Source organism: Battus philenor, unplaced genomic scaffold, assembly GCF_028537555.1.
Source record: "Battus philenor isolate CCGP_79_NKW_IND1 unplaced genomic scaffold, ilBatPhil1.0.hap1 SCAF_23, whole genome shotgun sequence".
Classification (NCBI taxonomy): domain Eukaryota; kingdom Metazoa; phylum Arthropoda; class Insecta; order Lepidoptera; family Papilionidae; genus Battus; species Battus philenor.
In genome coordinates, this window is record NW_027181686.1 from 9763145 (window position 1) to 9787763 (window position 24619).

The 24619-nt window shown below is 31.7% G+C and overlaps 1 protein-coding gene across 1 annotated transcript in view; it reads left to right on the forward strand.

Moving 5' to 3' along the window:
• Positions 1-2966: 2966 nt before the first annotated feature.
• Positions 2967-24619, forward strand: part of LOC137924392 (nose resistant to fluoxetine protein 6-like) — a 43146-nt gene continuing 21493 nt past the window's right edge. Inside the window, exon 1 of the mRNA XM_068767787.1 lies at positions 2967-3049. Coding sequence (XP_068623888.1) covers positions 2989-3049 — 61 coding nt within the window. The 5' untranslated portion in view covers positions 2967-2988. The remainder of the gene's footprint in view (positions 3050-24619) is intronic.

Here is a 24619-nt window from a genome sequence, read left to right on the forward strand (position 1 = left end):
ATTTTAATTATTATTACTTAATGATAAACAAAGGTTTCGTATGTACCTTTTATTGTATGCCTGTAGTGTTTACGTAGGATCAATTTGCTTCAATATTATGAGGAAATTCTGTAAAAATTATGTTTTGTTATAATTCTTATACTCTTAGCACTTCTATTTCTGTATATTTTTTTTGGTAAAACGACAGGGAACTTTTTGCCTGTTTATTATATATTAAGAGACTCCGGCATAATAATTAATGTAGGTGAGCAGAAATGTCGCTTTACTTAAACGAACTATACTGATTGATTGTTTATAGGTGTAAAGGCTTTAAAGGCTTCAATGTACAGATCAATTGCTGTTGATTAATGTATGGTACACCCTTTCCAAATATTAATAAGTTTAGAAATAATAAATAACGTAATGATAAAGTAAAAGTAAAAATGAGAATAACTACATATTAACATTATTATAGTTTATTATCTGTGTATTTTTTAAAGTTCATTTCTTAATCAAAAGTCATGAATGACGCCTAGTTTTATTAGGAAGTGCGGTAAATATTACGAATCTCTAATATTTCTATGAAATTTCAATATGTTTCACAGACGCCGAGTAAATAAATCACAGTATTTAATTCGTAGTAATTATTTATTACATAAATACTAAGATAATATTTTCACTAAACACCGCATTAGATCAATGTTAAAATGAATAGCTTTTAAATTTTTAGCTAGTTTACTTTTCATCAAAAAAAATTCTTTAAATATTTTCATAATCTGTAAAGCGATGCTGTGCAAAGTTTGCTCTGCAAAAATTTTTTATCGTTTTATCCGCAAAAACACTAAAAAGTATTTAAAAAATAAACAGTGATAGACACGGTGTTAATACAAGGAATAAAAATAAACTTTATAAATTAAATAAATGATTTATGACACAATGTATTCGTATGTACAATAAAATTTTATAGTCAATTTCAGATATGCCACTGGAGAGATATAAAACCAATATAAAAAATAATTATTGAAACAAGTATATTATTTTACACAGACGTTAATACGTTAAACTTAGTCTTGTTGGTTCTCACTCAGTAAGCTAATCTACTATCCAGAACTCTTCATAAAATTATATTTGTAAATTGAGGCTGTTAAGTTTCTCGCCGGTTTCAAAATTTAAAAAAAGAACCTGAGGTTCCATCACCAGATTTCCCCCAAAAACCTAATCAGACTTTTTGGGGATATTCCGTGGTCATCGAGGTCAGCGGACTTGACTAACTGGATTTTTATTATGAGACTACCTCAAACAAAAAGTCTCTAATTTAAAATAGTAATCCTCGAACTTTTATCAATTTAAAAGCCAAGTTTATTCATGCTTGTGGTGTAAAATACAAGGTTTTGTGTGTGCAACTCAACGGAGGACCATGTATTTATTTTTTGTTTATTATTTCATGCAAATAGTATAACAAACTCTTTATTAAATAAAATAGGCATTTTTATTCTATCGTACAATGCATTTATTGAAACTATGTATTGAACATAACATTTTTACGTAAGTTTTAAAGGATAAATCTGCTTCAACACTCTGTATATTTTTTTTTTATAAAATAACAAGTTTTTATTTGTGTCGTAAATTGAACAAAAACTCTATTATAATGACATATTAATATGTTATTAATTTATTACTTTATTGCTTATCTTACAAGCATGATATAAAACATACAACAGCAATATAAAAGTAAAATTGAGGTTTTTATCGAGTTACGCTATTTCTTAGACTTTCGATGGATTGAAAAACATTTGTATTTTAATAGAAAGGTGGCGATTGATACCAAAAGATATGAAAAAATACGAATTATTTATTTATTAACATAAACCCAATTATTATTATATGTCCTTAATAACTAACATTTATATCCATAATAGATTCGTCTATAACAGGCAACATTCGTTTTTTATTGCCAGTCACAAATTATAAATATGAATACTTATTTAAGTAGAATAAAAATAAAAATGTATTAGAGAAAAAACAAAACTAGTCAAAGGTATTAGGGAAAAAAAAGTAAAATCTTCATTGTGTTATAATAAATAATTAGATACATATATAAGAGATATATATTTAATAATAATTGTAAAAAATATAATATTTCCACATAATTACGATCATAGAAATATGGTACAGATTAAATATAGTTTTCGTTTACATTTTTTGTTTAACGGTGTTTATTATAAAATAATATAAATATATATATATATTGATTGGTTGTTGGTGTTAAAGCTTTAAAGGATATGTGTGTGTCAATTAACGTATGGTACACCATATTCAAAAAATAATTGTTTTAAAACTAATTAATAATATAATGATAATAGTGTAAGAAAAACCTTTTTTAAATTTCAATTACTCGATTAACTGTGGTAGGGGACTGAGTCTTGTGATCGAAGATCGCGGGTTTAAATCCTAGTCTACAATCCTATATAATCAAAACTTTGCGAATTAAATATATAGAATTGCAACTGCTCACAAACAACTTTCGAGAGAGAAGGCAGCAGCGTCCTTTGGGTACCATAATACGCCAAACGTGGCGATTATATGCTCCCATCAATATCTTTGCGGTAGGCCTAGATCTTGCAATGGCCGTCTGTAGTCTGTTCCTGCAGATATTACACTTAATTATGGCCTTATCGCATTTAAAAAGAAAAAATAAATTTATGTAACATACTTCAGAGTGATCACTTTAACAGGTCGGAAAATATCTGTAGTAACTTATATATTAATAACTTGTTACGCTGTTACGTATGTACTGGATTAGTTATAATTTCGAGATCAAAGTTTATATAGATTATATAACAATAAATGTGACGGAGTCGCGGGAGGCGGTTGTCGATGATGACGTCAAAAGAACAGCTTTACGCGGCAGATTTGATTTAACATATATAACGTGCGTCTGCCGGCAAGGTCCCGCATTTGCTTACTCAGTGCCGTTTAGCCCTTAATACTGAATGTAACTTCTCTGTGATGGGTGTGCTGTGGTTTTTGTTTGTACTGTTACCGGCGGGAAATGCATTCGAGTTAACCAGTAAGTCGATTTAATTTTCGATTTTTTTTTTCAAATTTAATCGATTATCATTTAGTTTTAATTTTTTTTTTGCCGAATTAATTAATGTTTTTACATTGCGCGAAAAATTGAGAATATATATAATATAATATTGAACCAATTAAATTGCTTTTGTGGATTATCTCCATATTTATAAACAAACTGTTATCTATAATAATTTAACATCGAATAATAAACCAGGTTTTGCTAAAATATTTAATATATATTAAAATAACCTTTATTACACTAAAAATATATTAAAATATCTATTTTTTATTATAAATATGATAAATATTGCGTTTTAAAACAAAATTTATGATAAACTGTATGTTATTTTTAATAATTTTGTGTCTCAACTAACATACGTAAACATTTTCTTTTAAAAAAATAAATAAATTTACCACAGAACACAGCCGGTGCGGTTTTTCCGTAATAAATAAGCCGGTCGAATGGTTTTCTGGAAGAAACAGATGTTTGTAATAAGACGTTGCAATTTGGATGTTTTTTATAATTTATTTTCCTTTCCTGTGTCTGGATGTCTAATAACAAAATAAATAAACAACGGTACATCTTGTTGGAACATGACTTAATATGACCACAAGCTTTAATAGTAAAATAATAATATATTATAGGTTATTATTATTAATTTAGTTCTTAAACCTGGCTTTATAAATAAAAAAAAACTATTTTAAAAATATATTTAAATAAAAAATGGAACTGGAGAATAAAGTTAAATAAAAATAGACTATATAATGACTGACTTGGGAGAACTGCACTGGTATAGACCCTCTATATACAATGATTGTTTTTTAGTATAAAAACTTTAAAGGGGTGAATGTGTGGCTCATTTTTCAGTAAAAAGCTTTTCAGCTTTCACACCTATTTCCAATCATCTTGTATAAGTTCGACACTCTGAAATATATTACATTCATATAAGTGAAAAAAAAATATGGGAATACGACGTTCAATAATTTCTAGCATTACAAAATTTGCATTGAATTTTAAAAACGTTTTTTCTTATTATGTTATCATAAGAGTATTTATTATATTTATCTGATACCATTAATTCTTGGTCGGAGTACATTACACATTAATGACAACATATACATTCACCACTCTTTAAAGTATTTACACCAATATACAAACACCCTGTATATACCTTTAAATATTAGTTCGTAATCTACGTGTAGCAATTTAGGACTCGAAATATAACATTAGGTTTGTTATAGATTTTATAGGCTAACTTTATCTCATTTATTATTTTACTTTATTTAGATTTAAATCGACTCAAAATACCATTTATTCGAACATATCATCATATTAGGCGCCCACTACGAAACAAAGGACTTCTCCAACGGTAGCCGCGATGAAAGATCTTACGCGTCCCACATCAAGCGACTTCCCTATATCTTAACTATGTTGGCAGTCGTCCTAGTGGGGTGCTTACCCACGCCGTCTACCATCTGGTGGTCGCTACTTAAAAACCTAACTCTCCTTTGAGCTACGACCGTGATCTTGGTTCTTCTGCTTATATCCTCAATTCTAATTTGATAGCCCTCACGATCGCACTGCAGTGACCTTTTCATAAAGCCTATCATTAACTACATCGAGTGATCTTATTAATGATAGATCGAGAGATCTCCGTGTTAATATAAAAAAACTCTACTGGAATTTCTTCCGTAACTTGTTCTCCCAATGATAACGGTTTCAGAAGCAATAATAAAATTACTTCCGCTCCTAAAAGAGTTGTTTATACAGAATTAAACAAAATGTCCTTATATTATATTCGATATCATATCGAAACTTCGAGCATAAGCCTCAATTCAAACGCATACATATGTTTAATTCAAATTTAACGATTCTAATTTTCAATGCCGCTTTATATCCTATGCGAAGGAAATGAAGCAATGTCCTTTAAAAAAATTAAAACATATAGATTAATTAAACAACAGTAATTATTAATTATACAGTTGCGTGATTACGTTTTATTGTTACAAATGTTAAAGGTTTAAAATAACAATGGAATGTTAACATTAATTATGATACTAATCTATCTGATTTACTTATTTGATAAACATATATTTATTGACATTTATCACTATATTTCTCTGTATATACCTTGTATAAGATGCGAAGAGTAATAAAAGAAGGTAGATGATATTCATTCTTGTTTTGATCATGAAGAGAATACGATAAGAACCCAATTTGATAAACACTAGAATCAAATAGATCTATCTATAATGTCACGGATACCAGCTAGGGCCTCTAGCTTTTGGTGTGGAGACAACTTCGTTAAGGCTGTTAAAAGATGCTGAATACGAACCGCATCCAACCAGTCTTATTGGAAATCAATATCCAACCGTATCTTATGGCTGAAATACTGAAAATAATAACAAAGCTACCCTTCTACTTAATGCCACTATACATGGTTTGAGCTCATGGCACGCAGGCGGTCATATCTAAGAAGAGCCTTCAAAAAACTCATTAATTCAGTAGTAAGAGCAATTAACTCCTAAGCTTAATTATAATTTAAAACCTTTACGTTGTAATAAGAATTTTTACGACTTTTGGTGAAATAAAAAAACAGATAATGATATAATTAAAGAAAAATAAAAGAATCTTTTAAAAATAAACTAATAAAAATATATTTATTAACTATATTTACAGTCAATTATTAAATAAGTAAATACGATTTACAGATATTTACAAATTTAAAAAAATCCATTTTTTCCTCAGTCACGCTATAGCTTGAGAACTATTTGAATCGATTTCTTTCATCTTTTATTTAAACGTTTTCTAATATTTCGTAGAAAAATGCAATTTCTAGTACGACTTGCATTGCAATGTCGATAAATAAAACGCAATGGCAACAGTTCCTCGATTGTTGCTACAACCCAAAAAATTCATATTTTCCACATTATCAATTACATGCCGCCTGTTTCCAACTTGATTGTATATATCAGCCGCATTACATCTGTCAACTGTTGACAATAATTGTCAAACGTTTTTTGAGAATAAATTTCGTTTGAATATAATACAATCTAAACTAATCTTTGTCCATACAAAATTATTATAAATAAATGTTAATTTTCAAAATATAAATTTAAAACTCCACAAGCTTCAAAAGATAATAGGCTGGCGACTAAGAAAGAAAAAATCACTATGATCACCCATTTGAAAAAAAAAATCGTTCTAAAATGGCGGCGGTTACATTTTAATTATATAAATCTAGACTATGAAGTTAAGTAGTTCTTGTATCCTTGTTGGCTATTTATTTAATTTTTAATAGATCGTTATATACAGGCGTAGCGAAGGTCGTCCGACCACAAGGTCTGTCCAGACGCTGGATTTGGAGGTCTATGTCCAACAGCGAACGGCTTTCGACTGAAATGATCGTGGTTTAAACTTTCTTCTCTAACGTCGTACGTTAAACTTTTACTATAATATTTAAATTTATAAGAAAATATGAATCATGTAACAAACATGTCTACTTAAAACTTATTATGAAACCATCGAGAAATGACTATACGAATACAAATTTTAATGTTTTAATTGAAGGTCTAAAACTTCGAAATGTCTCAACATTGTTTTTAAATTGCCATTTTACGCGAAGTTTTATCAGAATAAAGGCGACACGAGATCGGAATTGGCAAAATTCTTAATTAAAATATGGAAGTTATTCTTACCTGTATACATACTCATTGGAACTACTTACTGCAGTCACGTAGGTAATAACATCGATTCCACGGTGCGGTTTTGTTTTGAAAAGTTAACCTAAGTTAACGACATGTGGTCCGCTGGGGTTTAAAGTTTCTTTTAGGTTTCTGAATACAGACCACGGACCGGCAAGCGTCAGCTTTGGTCACCCAACTCTGAAGCGGACGATGAATCGATGTGGTCTCGAATCATCGTGATATCATCGAATGGGTTTAGGGGGTAGCATGAACCATGCGTACCACGGGACGGGTTATCCAAAATAGCTCAGCGCAAGAGAAGACCGTATGGCGATCAATGACCTTGCGATACCGCGGTCCCCCGCATAGCCAGAAGGCGATCCCGGGTATTTTAATGGGTAGGAATCCCTCATAACCCTGTCCTTCCCCAGAGGTATCTTGAACATCTGGAAGATCCCCCCCCCCCCGAACCCAAAAAACGTCATCCATCCCCACAGTACACTACCTTGTTAAAGTCTAGTCACCGTGAAGATCTTGAGAGAAAGCCGATGTTTTAGAAATTCGCGTCTTTCGGCTGACATAATGATGATAATACATATCAAAACAAATTACATCGTAAACTATCTTGTATGCTGATTTTATGAAATATAACATGGCATTAAACTGAAACCATATAATATAGTTTGTACAAACGGGTTGATTACACACGTCAAGCTTAAAAGAGATGGTTGTATTTGTAAGCAAAAAGATTTATAGCTTTTACACCATTTCCAATGATCCTGTATAAAGTGACCACTCTGAAATAAGTCACATAATATACAACTTCGGCAAATACAAAGTCTGCAGAGATAGTTAGCAAACAAGTAAACAATAATTAATTTTAATGTACGTATGGTAATTCGAATTTTTTAAGATATCTATATTATAACATTATCATGGCATCATGTACTATTTTGAAAATCATTGACTTACAGATTGGATATACAGTACTACAATTTACGGCAAATGATCTGAACATTCACCCTTTTGTAGCTTTTGCAAGAAGTTCCTCGCGTTCTTCAAAGCAAATTGTATTTGTCACTAAATAGTGGTCATTGTAACACAGCTTTACATTAGGTTTTTGCCAACTTTTATTTGACCGCCTGAAAACTATTAGAATAAAGATATTCATTTGTATCATTATTTCAGCCGCAGGACGTCCACAGCTGGGCATATCCTCCATAGATTTTCAATGACACGTTCTTGACAAGGAAACTTCCACTAGTAAATCTTACATCCCTAGAGGCCATCTGTTCTTCCGTCTTTGAGCTTTGTGACCTGACTACTGCTACTTCAATTGGGAAACCTATAGCTATATCGTTTACATTCGTTCATCCACGGATCTATTGTTCAAAACGAACGTATTTGTAACATATTTATCCTTTTAACATTACAGTGTAAATATAGTCCGCACTTTGTCTGTGAAATTTCTCTAGATTCTATATTGAAACGACTCATAGAAGCTGCGTAGCAATATTAGTATACAGCAACATATGTCGACCGATAGACGCCTAACCGCATACTATAAGGAATGATAGAACAAAATGAATGATATTGTGATGGAAATAAGGCAAGAAATTGAGAAGAATGACAGTGAGTGAAGAATGAAGATAAAAGATCTGAAATACTTAATTGTAAACAAAGACCCTGATCCCAACTAATTAGGGGTACGAGAGGCCTCCAATAGCGGGGGGTATAGAAGGAAAAAAACCGCATACTATATCCCAAAATATCGATACGATTATCGGTCTTGCACTGCCTGCATCCAGTGATGTCCACACAGTGAAGCGCCTACCATCGCGTCTGCGGGCTCTTGATTGCCACTCGAGAATCTTTCGACCCCATCATTTGTTTTACTCCGATAGTAGAGAGTTATTCGGCACCCTTTCTTTTATACTAATAACGTGAACAGTATTTATTTTCTATGTACTCGTAATATTTAAGGAGAATATTATTAATTTTAAATAAAATAACATTGTAATTTTACGGAACAACAAAAACGTTTCTAACACAGATCATGGTCATGTTTTGGTTTATGGCAGTCACTCTATTCATATGCAATGAAAATAACCCCGAAGGCCAAAAGATTTTCATTTATTCAAAAATATTGTTATCCACAAGGCCATACAGTATACACTATAATAAGATTTTGTAACAAGATTTTTTTAGCAAAACCTTTAGTATTTAATAGTTGTTATTGTTCTCAAATATTCCGATGATAAAGCCTGATTAATATTCATGTAAATACAAGGATTTACTATATTAGAATGTAATAACCAAACAAAAAATAATTTTACATGTTCTTAAGGCGATAATACTTAATATTCACATAATGTTTTGCCAAATTTGTTGCCGAGCGCAAAACATGAGGAACAATTTGAAAAAAAAATTTTTTTTGTTAAGCCACACGGGAAGTTCCCACGGAAAAAAAAGTTTTGAAGGAATAGATTAAAAAACAAGACTTCTTTTCTAAATATTTACACAACATACACATAGAAATCATAAAGTAAATTAAAATACATAGCTCAAGTTGTTATTAATTCGACGTAAATTAAATCTGAATGATTAATATATATAAATAAAAATATTATATTATACAATAGACGTCCACTGTAAGGAACATGCCTCTTCCATAGATATCTATGGGGGGGAATATACCATAATCACCACACTTAGCAGGCGACCGCAGTGTGCTATCATGTTATACAGAGAACGCTCCTGTACATCCTCAAGAAACTTGTTCATGAGCAGTGGCAATTTTATATAATTAATGCACGTGTGAATTATATTTGATTGTATCCCATTTATCGAACCCGTGACCTACCATTGCAAATCTCGGTAATCAACCGCTGGGCTAGTGCTACTCACATCAGCGTTATAATAAAATATAATAAATTTACTTCTAAATTATTGGTAAAATTTAAAAAAAAAATTTTCGTCGTTTTTTTATCAGATCAACTTCCTGAACTGGTGGTAGGTTACTACTATAATATTCAAATAATCGGTGATACATAAGTGTGTGTAAAGACCTACTCGAAATTTTTTTTTTAATTGTTTTAAATGTCCATTAATACTTGTTTTTTCGTTGCATTGCGACAGGCCAATAACTTTTGACTGCATGAAATCTAAAAAATAAAAACTGTCTAAAAATATAATGTTTAGATGACCCCGCGTAACTTGTTAATTATGCATATATTCTGCAATAAATATCAGCCATCTCACGGATTTAAATTAGATGGAAAAGTACTGACTTAGTATGAAAGGACCTCCTCGTTTGCTGGCTTGTGTACGTAATTGCGCAAAAACACGCGCAGCGCAGGATTTGACGTAGTTGCTTGTTTTGTTAAGTTTTTTTCCCATTAATACTGACAGTTTAGCCTTTATTACTTAATAGTTAATTGACTTGTGCAATTTGTGCCGTAGTGTCAGCGAGCTATCGGATATGAATTGTTGCGTACGCAGTCATTTAATTTCACATTGAATATTTGGTTAATATCATATTAATGAATTATTATATTTATTTAGCCATTTATTGTACACCAAAATATAGAATACGTGAGAGCGAATTTGAGCTTTTCACTTTGCAAAATTAAAATTTTCTGCTAAACTACGCATGATTTGACTCTGAACTCACAACAAAACTTACTTTTAAGTTATTTGTACATGCCGGATTTTTATCTTAATTTTAACCCTTTAATTATTAATAACTTTGTTATATAAAACAAACAGAAGGACAACAACATATATGTATGCACAAAAATTGAACTGTTTATGATACAACTCTGGTCTTGTCGAAATACTTTGCAAATAATATTTTGTAAATGCCAATAAAAATTGAACAATTTATTATAATATGAATGGTGTCTTCCGAATAAGAAAAAACATATGAAGCACACACTTATTGACCACTGAGTTCGAGGAAGTTGAAAATACCGTAAAAATGTGCAACACTAAACTACACATCAAAATTAAAGAAAATAAATAAATAGTGATTTATAGAGATAGAGATAGCGACAGTTAAAACAGGTATAATAATAATAAGTGCAAAGGGCGACCTATCGCAAACGGAGATTTATTCCATTCAACCATTGAATTAAACTGGGTGGACAAACTAAAAATAGAGAGTAAAGAGAGATATTTAATATATAAGAACTGAGAAATTTGTTATTGCAGAAAGTACATCAAATCGAAATTGTCTACGACAACATCCTCATGTTGAATTCTTTCAAAGTAATAAAATAAAACTTTTTTACCACCGTTACTGTTTTTTGGTAAAATCAGAATCTTACACGAATCGATTTATGACAAATTTGGGGACACGGTTAAAATTATATGAACGTTTAGATCTTGAATATTCTAGGAAACACTACATATATACATAGACATTGAAAATACTTTAATTATTTTATAATATCATAATAGCACACTGATAATAAATATGCTATTGTCTACTATATAGATCAAGTGAGGCCAACCTACGGCTCGCGAGTCACATGCTGTTCTTTTATGGATTATTTGTTGCTCGCGATAAGGTCCCGTATTTAATTTGGTGTTAATACATCTCATAACGTTATTATCCTTATGTTCAAACCAGGGTCTGAAAGAGTTTAAAAATATTCACCAAATTTTTAATTGAAAAAGTGACGAACAAGAAATTAGTGGCGAATTAAATAAAAAAAAAACTAAAATTTAATTTTCGAACACAATTAATTTAATTTTCGAAATACTTAATAACTTTTTAGTACGTCTTTATTTGTGGCTCACGAATTATAAATAATGATTATTGCTATTCGAGAGGTTGGCTACCCCTGCTTTTAAACAGTAACGTCATAAAATCCATGTACTTAAAATCAAATTAGAATAGAGAACTACTTATAGTTAAGGAAATAAACCTAATCATTATAATGGCATTGACAATATTTATTACTGCTAATAACACGATGTAATATTGAGATCGCAGGTCGTGGGTTTGTAACCTTACATTGTTTCTGCTACTATTGACGAAGAAAAAGACAAAGAACATTCTAGATTTAATTTGTCGTCATCTTTTCATTCATAAAAGCCCACTGCAAGGCATATTCCTCCTCCGAGGAATCTATGGGGGATATACTATAATCGCCACGCTAAGCAAGCGGATTGACAATCCGCAATATACGCTGTTGCCATCTTCTAGAAACTAGTTTGGAAGTAGTGTCGATCATATATAATTATTACAAAACGTGTGAATTATATACGGTTTTATCCCGGAAATCGAACCCGCGATCATAGCAAGTTTCAGTCATATTATTAAGACATAAATAAATAAGTCTTTTTATTCCAAAATCTTACAAACTTTTTTAGTGTTGAAGACATTGTTAAATAACGGGCTTAAAGCCTTACAGGAATTCCATTTCCGCGAGTCGTGCAAAAATAACTACTAAGCAAATGTCAAATTCAAAAGATAAATCGGTGGAAACATTTTAAATACTATATGTAGTTTTTACACCTATTTCCCAGTCACCCTATATAAAGTGATCACACAATAATCATCATCATATCAGCTGATAGACGCCCATTGCTTGGCAAAAGCTTCTTCCAATGATCGCCACGATGTCTGGTCTAGCACTCCCTACATAGTCTAGTCTAGTCTAGACTTCCCGCCTCCATAACTATGTCATTGGTCCCCCTAGTGGGGCATATACTCACGTTGCGGTAAAATATTAATAGCAATCAAAATATAATTTTAATATTTATGCATGACAGATACATCTCCGTTTAAAACGACGATATGTAAATTAAATAATGTATAATTGTATAGTTGTATTAATAAATAAACTTTTAAACCTTTAACTTAATAACAGGTTGTAGCAACAAAACATTGCAATCTACCAAAAATGATTACATACAATGAGGCTATAAAAATCCGATATATATTCGCGATCGGTTGTCCCAGCGACACTGGTCAAGAGCATAGCGGGCGTTAAATTTATTTTAGCATTAATTTCGTTCCGTTCAGGTTTACCTTGAGCCACTTATACGCGTTGTTTTGATGTCCTGCGAGATGACAGAGAATTATGATAATATATTTGTATTATTGCGAGAACTTTCGAGATTGTCGTGACATTTTTACGAAACCAAAAAATATTTCGATTCATCGCTAGGCCTTTGTTACGTAAAATATAATTAGTACCAAAATATATTCATGTATATAATTATATGTTAATATAGTAGTAGTAGTAAATAATCAGTGACAGCTGTTCCAAGTAATTCTTCCAGATGCTGCATAGTCAATATTGATTAGTGTTTGAGTTTAAAAAAGTTTTAAGTGGTATGGTATATATATATAATTGACATGACTATATACGATTCTTGCTGGCCACTGTTAGCTGTTCTGATTTTTACAGCTTCTTCGGACTCAGGGCTCGCGAATCAAAAATCTGAGCTAAGAAATTAAAAAAATTCCTTCAGAGCACATAGCTGAGACTGCTGTCCCCCCGTTTTATATAATGAATCTATCAAGCTCTAGAAAATAGAGAAAAAGTCCATAAAATATATTAATATATAAATAAATATATATATATACCTAGTTTTCGATTAAATATATGCTTATGCAAAGGATGTCCAAATATTGTTTAAACATCTCTTATTTCTAGGTTATAAAAAATATCAATGAACGTTTGTGTCAAGGATTCATACACTAATTGATGTCATAGTAAATTACTATGGGAATGAGAGTTTGCCTCAAGATTGTTATCATTTTTTAATATAAATTTAGAAATTGATCTAATTTATTTATTTAACTTATTTTTAAGTATTTAACTACCCGTTATTTATATTTCTTCCGTTTCAATACTATGATATTCTGTAACAAATAGCCTCGTGTGATAGGACCGCCGTTTGCACTTTTTTGTTGATTATTTTGAAACTATAGACATGTTTTCTAGCGTGTACAACAAAAATATTAAATAAATTTGACTTCAATTATTTTAAAACATTTTTTAGTTTCCCTGTATTTTTCGCCTGCTTTTCTCAAGTGTTGAAGCGTATATAATCTTAACAGTTGGTAGACTTATCATGATGTAAATAATAAACGCAGGTAGATAATTTCTAGACGGTTCGACGCCGGGTGCGGAGTCGAGGTAAAATCACAATAAAGTGACTTGAAGGACAAACCTCTTTTGTAGTAATTAAATTCATCTCACTGCGTACCGCAGTAAAGGTGCAATAAAGCGAGGGACACACAATAAAGCCTGCATAACTTTATTGCCTTAAGTAACTTATTAACCTAGCCCCCTGTTTTGATGTCTCGCCGTCAGCCCCGACTGGGTCGTTCGTGGACTTTGTCCTTGGTTCTCGGTCTTTTTGACGTCAGATATTTCGGCGATTATCACAAGTTTTAGATCATGTCTCAATAATAATCAAATAGCTTCCTATTCGCCTTCACCGTAATACCCGAATATTGTTAAGTTTTATAACTCCTTCAATTATTTATTCAAAATAACACTTACTACGTGTACACATTCTCGATAACAAAGGTCATCTAAGAGTCTAAAAATTCGCAAATATACTGCACAGATCCTCAGTATTTCGGAGAGTGAAATAAATTCTCATCAAATCTCTTTTCACATCTAAAAGGCATGTAATACTGTATAGTTTGTCAATATCTTTGTAACGTAATTTTGTTTTTTCTAGATGTATATATCTAATTAAAATGAAATAAACAATATATGCATATTATTGCACATTTAGTTATAATTAGTATGTTTTTTATTATTAATTATGTTATTCATTATTAATTAAATAATCTACAAATTTTAAATTTATACATTTCCACCTGTTTAGTGACTCATCGCGATTTCCTCTGGTTACTATAAGGTTCAGAGACTTGAAATTTGGCACAAATATTCCTTTCGCTAAGCTAGGATATAAGATCAGATAAGAATTAAAAGGGAACGTTAATTAATTAGTATTAAACCGCTAATCGTATTTTTGCGGTGTTATAGTAATGTTTATATATTATGTTTATATCTTATAAACATGACATATAAGCATTATATGTTATGTTAATTTAACATATATATGTAGACATCTGTATGATTATTTAATAGATAAATATTTTTATTCTAAGTAATTATTGAAACTACACACAAAAATTTAGATCTGAGTATATGCATAATAAATTATATTAAAAAGAATTAAATATTTAAACAAGCAAAAACTAGTTAATTTTGATTTTATTTTATGTTCCTCTGTCGGGTTAATTTTTTTTTAAATTTACATGTTATATTAGTCTTCCAATATAATCATAGTAAGATGAATTGAGCAGTGGTAGCCCTGTGGTAGAGGACTGAGACTTGCAATGGTAGATCGCGGGTTCGATTCCTAGGATATGTGCCTTTAATTATATGAAATTGCCACTGCTTACAAACAAGTCTCCAGCGGATAGACAGTAGCGTCCTCTGCGTACCATAATACCGCACTGCGATCGCCAGCCCGCTTGCTAAGCGAGGCGGTTGTGGTCTCCCCATCTACAGACATTTTTGGCCACCGTTTTTGGGGACATGTCAAACTCGTCTATCGGTTTTTGGATTGAGACTTATATTTCAACAATTTCTTTCATTAAAATGATTGTATTCTCTCTCTTTCATTCACAATCCTTGCACACATTGCCTCTCTTCTTCGCCACATTATTTGGTATCACAGTTCATATTATATATATATATATATATATATATATATATATATATATATATATATATATATATATATATAATTATATAATTATATATATACATAATTTCTAATTCCGTCCCATATTTCTTTTTTATTATTACTAATCGTTGTTTTACATTTATTTTTATTTTACCCGACTTTATATTTTAATATAATAATTATACTTATTTATTATCTCCTTTATTTTTAACAGTATTTAAGGAATTTGTGGCAGCGTTCTTTATCTCCCGTTATGGAGGCAATGTTGCCACTTTGCAACATATCCTCTTCACTTCACACTCTCATTCTCCTCTTGCGAATACGGGACAGCTCGTTATTGCTTGCACCACAGTCTGATCTCCCTTGAGTTTAAACCTATTTAAATGAACTCAACATTACACCCCTGCCTCATGAACTTGAAATTTGCACTGGAACTGTAAAAACCGAGATATATATTTGGTAGAGGCCCTGCTTTGCAGTGGGCGGGTAGGGACTGAAACGCCAAATCCTTTATTAAAGTATTATCTAGCATTCCGAGCTGAGTTGCCTGAGGGCGCCCTCTAGATTTTTTTTTAAAATTATTTATTTAGGTTCACAAAATAGTTGCATGGTATACACAATATTCAAATTGACGTAAGTATGTAAAAATATAGTGAGCAACCTGCTCATTATGAACACAACTTGCATTAAAATATATATCTAACACTCTTTGACAATAAGGTGTAAGAATTTATATACGCTTTGAAAAGAAAATGGAATTATAATAGTAACAAATATTTTTTTATACAGCAAACGAAACACTGAAGATAAAGTCTTTGTTAACAATTTTGCCATACGCAAGGCAGATACGGTAGACATAAGGGCAGTAACGTTAAGAATGTTCTCCTTTTTTTTAGCTTTTCGACCAAAAATGAGGTTTACTTTATGCGCCAACTGCACTCTTTTCAAATAAACCCACAAATGAATTAAACATAAACAGTTAATAAAAATAATCGAAATGTGTTTTTCATAAATAAGCGCATAAAGGTTATAAACCGTTACAGAGAATTAACGTCAAAAACTAAACAATTGCATTTACAACGGAGTAAAAATTTCATTGAATAAGTTTTTAAACAAATTTTACGACCTGTTTCACATGAATCCGTGGAACCGATATCAAAATATTAGATCTTTATCACGCACACCAGCGGTTCGACGAATTCAAACATCAACATAGTGGTCATCGTTGTTGTTACAGCACATAGAAATTCACTTTAGGGCCTCCCCCAAAAATCTATGAGAGATAAACCATAATCGCCCCGCTTGGGAGACCGTTGTGTGGCATTGGTTTGCGCAGCGTAGCTGTGTATATCTATATATATGTGTCAATTAATGTACGGTACATCCTTTCCAAAAATCAAAAGTTTCAAAAATGCTAAGTAACGTAATGTGGTAATAAAATGAGCTTTGCATTTATCGCTTCATAAGTAACAAACGAGTAGGATGGGCAGCAGCGTTCTCTGCGTACAATAATACCACACTGCTATCGCCAAACCGTCTGCCAAACTTAGCGATTATGGTATATTCCCCCACAGATATCTTTGGGGAAGGCTGTACTGAAACTATGACGACGACGTAGTAAAATTAATTTTTATTTACTATTATCTGTCCCTGCAGACGTAATTATAAAAGTTGCCTATCGCATTATAATAGAATAAATATATCTCAAATAATTATCTTGTATTACATTTACAATAAAGTAATTAAAAAATAAATGCATTCTGGTTAGCGCAATTCTTACTTTGGCAAAATGAACAATTGACTATCAAATCATGAACGCCGGACTCGTGTCAATTTATTAAAAAAGAACGTATCCATTCAATAAAATTTATGAATGCTCTGCAATTTATTCAAGGTCCACAAACTATTTCTTTGTATCTTATAAAACTTTCCATGAGACAGCCATTACAAATTCAGAGCATTTCCGATATGTTTACATCCACAGATAATATTTGCCCCATTTTCACGTAAAACTCAAACGGAATGATGTCATAGAAACGTGGTCTCTTATTCTGAGTCTTATTGACAAGTTTAAATTCGCTCATCAAGCCATAGCCTTAAATGCTCGGTATTTCCCAACGAGATCGAATCTCAAATGAAATCCATTGACAAACGGGAGTGACCGACATAGCCTAGAAGATTGACAAGGTGTGAATCTCCTAGGCTATGTCGAGAACTGGCAATGGGCAGACTATGTTATACGCAAACCAGATGACCACAGAGACCATAGGTTTCTGAAATGGAGACCACAGACCGGCAAATCCAGCCCAGGACACTCATCCACAAGGTGAACAGATAGCTTTGTTAAGTTTTAACTAAGTCATCTGTTCGGTTAGGTTAGAAAAAAGAAAGCTTTTTATCTTCGGAAGACGCTGAAATCTATGGGAAGAGAGCTATGTCCAGCAGTAGATGTCCCACGGTTGAAATGGTGATTGCAATCAAAATAAAAGATATGATATTTCTCGAACACGAAGTTAATAAGACAACAAGTAGGTTTATTTAGTGCGTTTGCAAATAGATCGCTAATTGCTTGTTTATCGGACGCAACCTTGCCGTTACCCTTTAAATAATGGAAAAACCATTCGTTTACAGGGCCCCTTTCGATAAGTTACATTTCTAGTAACACAAGTTTCGCCTTCATCCGGCATTATCGGATAAATTTATTTGAAAACAAAACAAATATGAACTTTTTAATGCCGCAAATTTTACGAAACTATTTAGAGAGATTAAACTACAAATGAATATATAAGAAATTCTATTGAATTAGATTATATAACATTTTGGGGACCTGGGATAAAAAATTATTAAACAATAAAGATGCCTTGTCCCAAAAATGTTATATATTCTTATTCAATAGAATATCTTATGAAATATATGAATATATGAAAAATTAGAATTTATTATGTGAAAAAATTCACATTATGTTTTTATTTATCTTTACTCCTCTTTCATTCTACACTTTTATCTATTTTTCTTTTCCATACCAATTACCTTTCGCTCATCGCCTTACTTCCTTTGCCTCGTTACTCAAATATCAAAGGTCTAGTTTATTACATTTGTTTACGTAGCTTTTATAGTGTATTGCAATGTGGATAACTTGCTTCGTAAAAGAAATTTCGTTTTTGTTTTATACCAGTATCATAACAAGGCGATCAATTACAGGTATAAAAGCGTTGAAGAAGAGAATGTATAGGTCATTTGTCAGCAAAACATTTTAAAGCTTACACACCTATATAATTCCGATCAACCTGTATAAATTGATCACTAAGTAATATGACACATTTATTTATTTTTTCTCTTAGAATAGGTCAAGGAATAATTTCTGTCAGTACAGTCTGCAAGGACAGATAATAAACAAAGTATAATTTTTATACGTCCTAATTCGAAATAAGAAAACATTTTTTCTTACTATATTATCAGTACTTCATTCATTTAATTATTAATTTTTGAATAGAGTGTACCATACATTAATTAACATACAAAACATGTGCATATTTACTTCCTAAAAACTTTTAACATCTTTATTCAGTCACACTGTATTTGTCACAAACAAGTTTCTAAAAGATGAGCAGCAGGGTCTTCTACGTACCATAATACTAAGTAAGAAAAGGACCAATATTTAGCCACTTTCGCACATGCAGTGGTAGTCGTGCAACAAAATGCACCGCCCGCCAGCCCGCTGATAAATACTTATGCGGCAAACAATGCGAATTACACAACTGCCACCGTCAAATCACTCAACACTTTGTTGAGTGTGCGGAAATGGCTAAATATTGGTCCTTTTCTTACTTCGGACGGACTTCCGCAAGGTAACGCCTGATTCCATTAAATACCATAATACTACACTACGAGCTCCAATCCGCCTGGCAGTATGACGTTAATGGTATATCCGCCATCATTGTCAGAGATCTATGCCTTACAGTGGGCCAGGCCAACATGGCCTAAAAACGACCACGGTAAAAAGAAATATTAAACAGTTTATTATTATTTTATTCTATTTATGACCATGATTAACGTGTAAAATAAACTAATTAGTGTGATTTCATTCGTCAATTAATTATAATTTTAATTATATTCTCATCGCTTTGTTTCAAGCAGGTTTAATAACACGCAATCTACTTTTACATGGTTGCTAGTCTTTTTTACAATATTATGATTAAAAAAAAATGTAAGTAATTTATACAGTGTTATTAATATTAGTTGCTAAAACTTTAAACAGGTGAATTTGCTCTTAACTAATGTATGGTATAACTTGCAAAAATCAATGGTGTAAGAAATTACACATGGCGTAAGTGAAACAGCGTTTATAAAATTTTGATTAGTGTATATTAAAATTAATAAATGTTTACGATCTGCCACTGCAAACTTTATACGGCCAGATGTTATTGACCGGCGGCATTCCGATAGAAAAAATTTAATCGGTGAACGCCACGGAGGCCTCCTTGAACTTAGTCGTCAGCCCCGAGAACCGCGCTTGCCCACTCATTTTACGTTTCGATAGGCCACGGCTCACACACGGTGAATCCACGGATGGTGACGTTACGTATCTACTTGACATAATTTTTTACCGTATTTTGTTTTTATTTCATTTTTAATTCATAAAAAAAATATTGACTAGAGCGCTATGATGACATCGTGTGCTATAAAGACAATTCGTATTACTGTCAACCTATACAGAAGGCAATAAAAAATAAATTTAACTGTATTATTTTCGCGATAATTAGTTTTTCTTTCATCTTAAAAAAAAATTATTTTAAAATATAATACGTGTGTCACACGCATGTGTGTGTGTGTACGTATGTTTGTATAATATGTATAATCTTTATATAGAAACAATAACCTTTAATTTCATTGTAAGCGGAAAGGTATTCTGTTTATTTTTTATTCTCACCGAACAACATTTTTGAAATCGCGGAAATAATACAATTTAATTTATTTTTATTACCTTCTGTATAGGTTGTCTGTTATAAAAATAGTCATTATGGTACACGATGTTAATATCTATAGTTTTTAAAGGCATCAATATGTAACTTATCTCTCAGGTAAACACTGAAATACGTTACATTGATTTATTAATTTTTATTGGAATGCGGCCGGTCAATAACTTCTAGCAATACAAAGTCTGCTGGAACAGATAGTAAACAATAATTCATTTTAACATAGTTCTAATGTATGTAATCCGGATTTTGTAAACACTACAATTTCTACGTTATTTATAATTTCTGAAACTCTTGATTTTTGGATAGATATATTAATTGACAGTAAATGAGGGTAACATTCACCTTTGAAGAATTTGAACTTGTATAAATCATTTGTAGGTACAGATGGTAAATAATAATTAATTTTAAAGTATAATAATTCGAATTTTGAAAATACTTGTTGTATTACGTTATCAATACTTTATTTGTTATTTCTAAAAATATTAATTTTTGGATGGGGTGTACCATGCTATAGTTGAGCAGCTGTACATTCACTCCTAAACCTTTACATCTATAACCAATCACCTGTATTTAGTCTATTGGGTGCGAAAAATATATATATATATTTCTACATTATATATCGTGTATATTTTTGCGCATTGATTACATATCAACGCGTTTGAGATGTGATGCTGAAGGCCAATGTTACGAACGGTAGACAGCTTGTAGAACCAACGCATCAATACTGATGTGATTCGGAGTGTCCACTCGCCTTTCCACTGTATGTATAAAATGATTTTTTTAAGTTTTTCATAGAGTTATCATATAATTAGGAAAACCTTTGATCACTGGAAAAATATATAGACGGATACAACCACAGTCCTATGCCCTGGTGTGAAGAACGTTCGATACCATAGTAGCCGAAGCAACATACCTCCGAGCACCACAAATGGCTTAATATTGTTCATGATAAACTTTCCAAATAGAGGCACGCTACTCACTAGCGAAGATGCGATGCTAAGATATTTGTGCCTTAATAAAGTAAGCGCAAGGCTTTTGCGGTATTCTGCGTTCTCATCTTGAATGTCACAATGTCATCGCCGCAGTTACAAAATGTACCCGTTTTTTGAACCATTTAAAGTAACTTCACGGTTAAAGTACCAGTAATCCTTCCCTCTGTTTCCATTCACTAGCAATAAAACTATAATTACATTTAAAGTAGGCAGCGCGAAAACGATGTTTATAATAATTAATAACGCATATCAAATTCTTTGAATGTTTTACAATTCAAGGCTGTTTTTTTTATTTCTAATATTATTCTGTTTCTATATAGCCATTACATAAAAGAAAAAATAAATTAAGGTAATGAATTTCAGAGATTCGCTTTGTGTAATTAAACATAGAAACAAGCAGCGGTAGCGCTATAGGAGACGATTGAGTCTTGCTATCGAAGGTTGCGTGTTCGATTCTCGAGAGAGAATCTTACATAGTTCGCACTTTGTGCATTAGTTATATAGGATTACCACTGCACACCCACAAGTTTCCAGAGGATACGGAGCAGCGTACTCTGCATACCATAATACCACAGTATGATCGCCAACTCGCTTGTCAATCGTTGCGTTTATGGTACATCCCCCAATAGATATCTTAAGGGAAGGCCTATACCTTGCAGAGGGTGTCTATGGGCTAAAACCTTGAAATAGAACATTATAATGGGGGATTTTTTTATTGTTTGATATATCTAAATAATATAAAATTCTGGATTCAAGCCGATTTCGACAGCCCTTAGAAATCTTCCTGAGGGGCTTATATCTAATGATGATATCGATAGAGACATAACTAGATGAAACGTCATTTTTATACCGCTCATGTACAATTTTACTTTTCAATACTTATAAATATATATTGCTATAATTCATAGTTGTAAGTACTTAACTAAATATGAAAACAATTCATATGATAAACTTGTTATTCAAGAGTCAAGGATTTTATTTTGTTATCCAAAAAATACCTAAACTAGTAGGAAAAAAAACATATGATTTTATAATGCAATCACGCCGACAGTAAAAAAATATTACGAGTCACAACTTGTTTTTTGGTTATAGACGTATGAGCTTTAAAGGGGTGAATGTCCGGCTCATTTGCTGTCAAATCTGTCCTTTTAATTATATATTAAGAAAAACCGTTTCCAAAATTCGGATTTCCATATATTACTCTGTTCATACAAATTTCTTATTGCCAGAAATTATTGGCCTATCGCATTCCAATATATAAATAAATATTTAAGAATGACAATTGTTACGTTTAGTTTGGAAACAAAATTTTTTTTTAATCTTTTGGCTGGCAAATAAACTATGCATTCAACACTTTTAAGCTTTTCCTCCCATAATCACCGTGTATAAAATAATTCAAATTTAAGGACAGAAAATGAAAAAGAACAAGTAAAAAGTGTTGTTATATAAAGAAAAAAAAGACGGATAGTGTGTTAATTTATCTATATTTGCAAAATACATATGATATTAGAATAATATTTCTCCTAACCTCAAAATTCAAAATAGAATATTTTTTTTTTGTTGACATCTGTCATTCGGCATAAGCATAAGTAAAAATAGCTATATTACATAAACATATCGAATAAAATTATACACTATTGTCGATAGTAAAACGAAATGGTTTAATTTGAAGAAAAGAATATTTCTTCATGCAAACTGGAAAATTCATATCTTATAACGTTCAAGGAAGCATTCATATGTAAAAAGTTACCATTTATATTAATACAAAATACTTGAAAAACCAGCAGTTAAGATGGTTTAAAAAAATACGTGTGCCGATTTATTTCGTAAGCAATCCGTTCAAAAACGCGTAAAAAATATAACTTTAATACCTAGAGAACGTTAATGACATACGTAATGTAATAACATTGCCCGGACACAAAAAATTGTTATTTCTAGTTAGAATTCTTTATCCGCGAAGAGCTCATCTTGATAGAGTAACATAATTTTAATGGAATCAGGCGTTACCTCGCGGAAGTCCATCCTAAGTAAGAAAAGGACCAATATTTAGCCACTTCCGCACATGCAGTGGTAGTCGTGCAATAAAATGCACCGCCCGCTAGTCCGCTGATAAATGCGTATGCGGCAAACAATGCGAATCACACAACCGCCACCGCCAAATTACTCAACACGTGTTTCACCCCTCCACGGGGCATCTTCAGGAGTTATGTTACAACGATTAGTGCCAAACACAGAGGCGATCTATAATCTATATATACACTCACACATCTTACATGTTCATGATATACTAAGGTTTTTAAAGATGGACATTTTGAAAAAATTATAAAAAAGTTACTTTGAAATAAAATAAAAAAACCCTCCTAATCTTCATACTATCTTCAATCTACAATACATCTGTCATTTATTTTACAAAATGGCGGCAACATAAAAATGACGTTTCAGGATCATCATGGATTTAACACGAAAACATTTTCATCGTTTAACTTTTTTCATATTCCTTTGCAATCTCAGTTAACTAGAAAGTCTCTATAGATTTCGTTTAGAGCTTGATGATAAAGATTCCTTAAGAAAAATTGTCTACAAAAACTAAGCTAGAAAGAAGCTTATAGAACATAATAAATACGCAAAATACGCAAAGTATTTTGACCGAATAGGCTATTGCAATAGTTCTCCGAAACAGTAAAAGCATAGTAAAGTTCTAGAGTCCACACAGAAGAAACCTCTTTCAACAAGACAACACCTTAGCGCAATCCGCCGAGTATTTGACTATACTAAGTGTAGAATTGTTCATTCATCCTTCTCACAGTTTCGTCCTTCCCAACATGCTACTTTAAATCTGAAAAATAATAGAAAAATTTTAAAGGGTACTATTTCAAGATACCTAAGAAGCCGAAGTTTGAATACATAGAAAAGACCTCAAAGAAGAACAGACCCTCTGCTTATCACAATGGTTTTACAGGATGAAACGACGATGTGATTGTTAATGGATTTAGTTTGTAAATCATTTATAAGTTGAAACTAAATTTTTGTTTTAGTATTCTGAGTAAGAGAAGGACTAATATATAGCTACTTCCGCTATGTAGCAGTAGTCGTGCAATAAAATAACGAGTGTTTTTCACTAATCGGCGTAACAATACTCCTGAGGATGCCCCGTGGAGGGGTGAAACACGTGTTGAG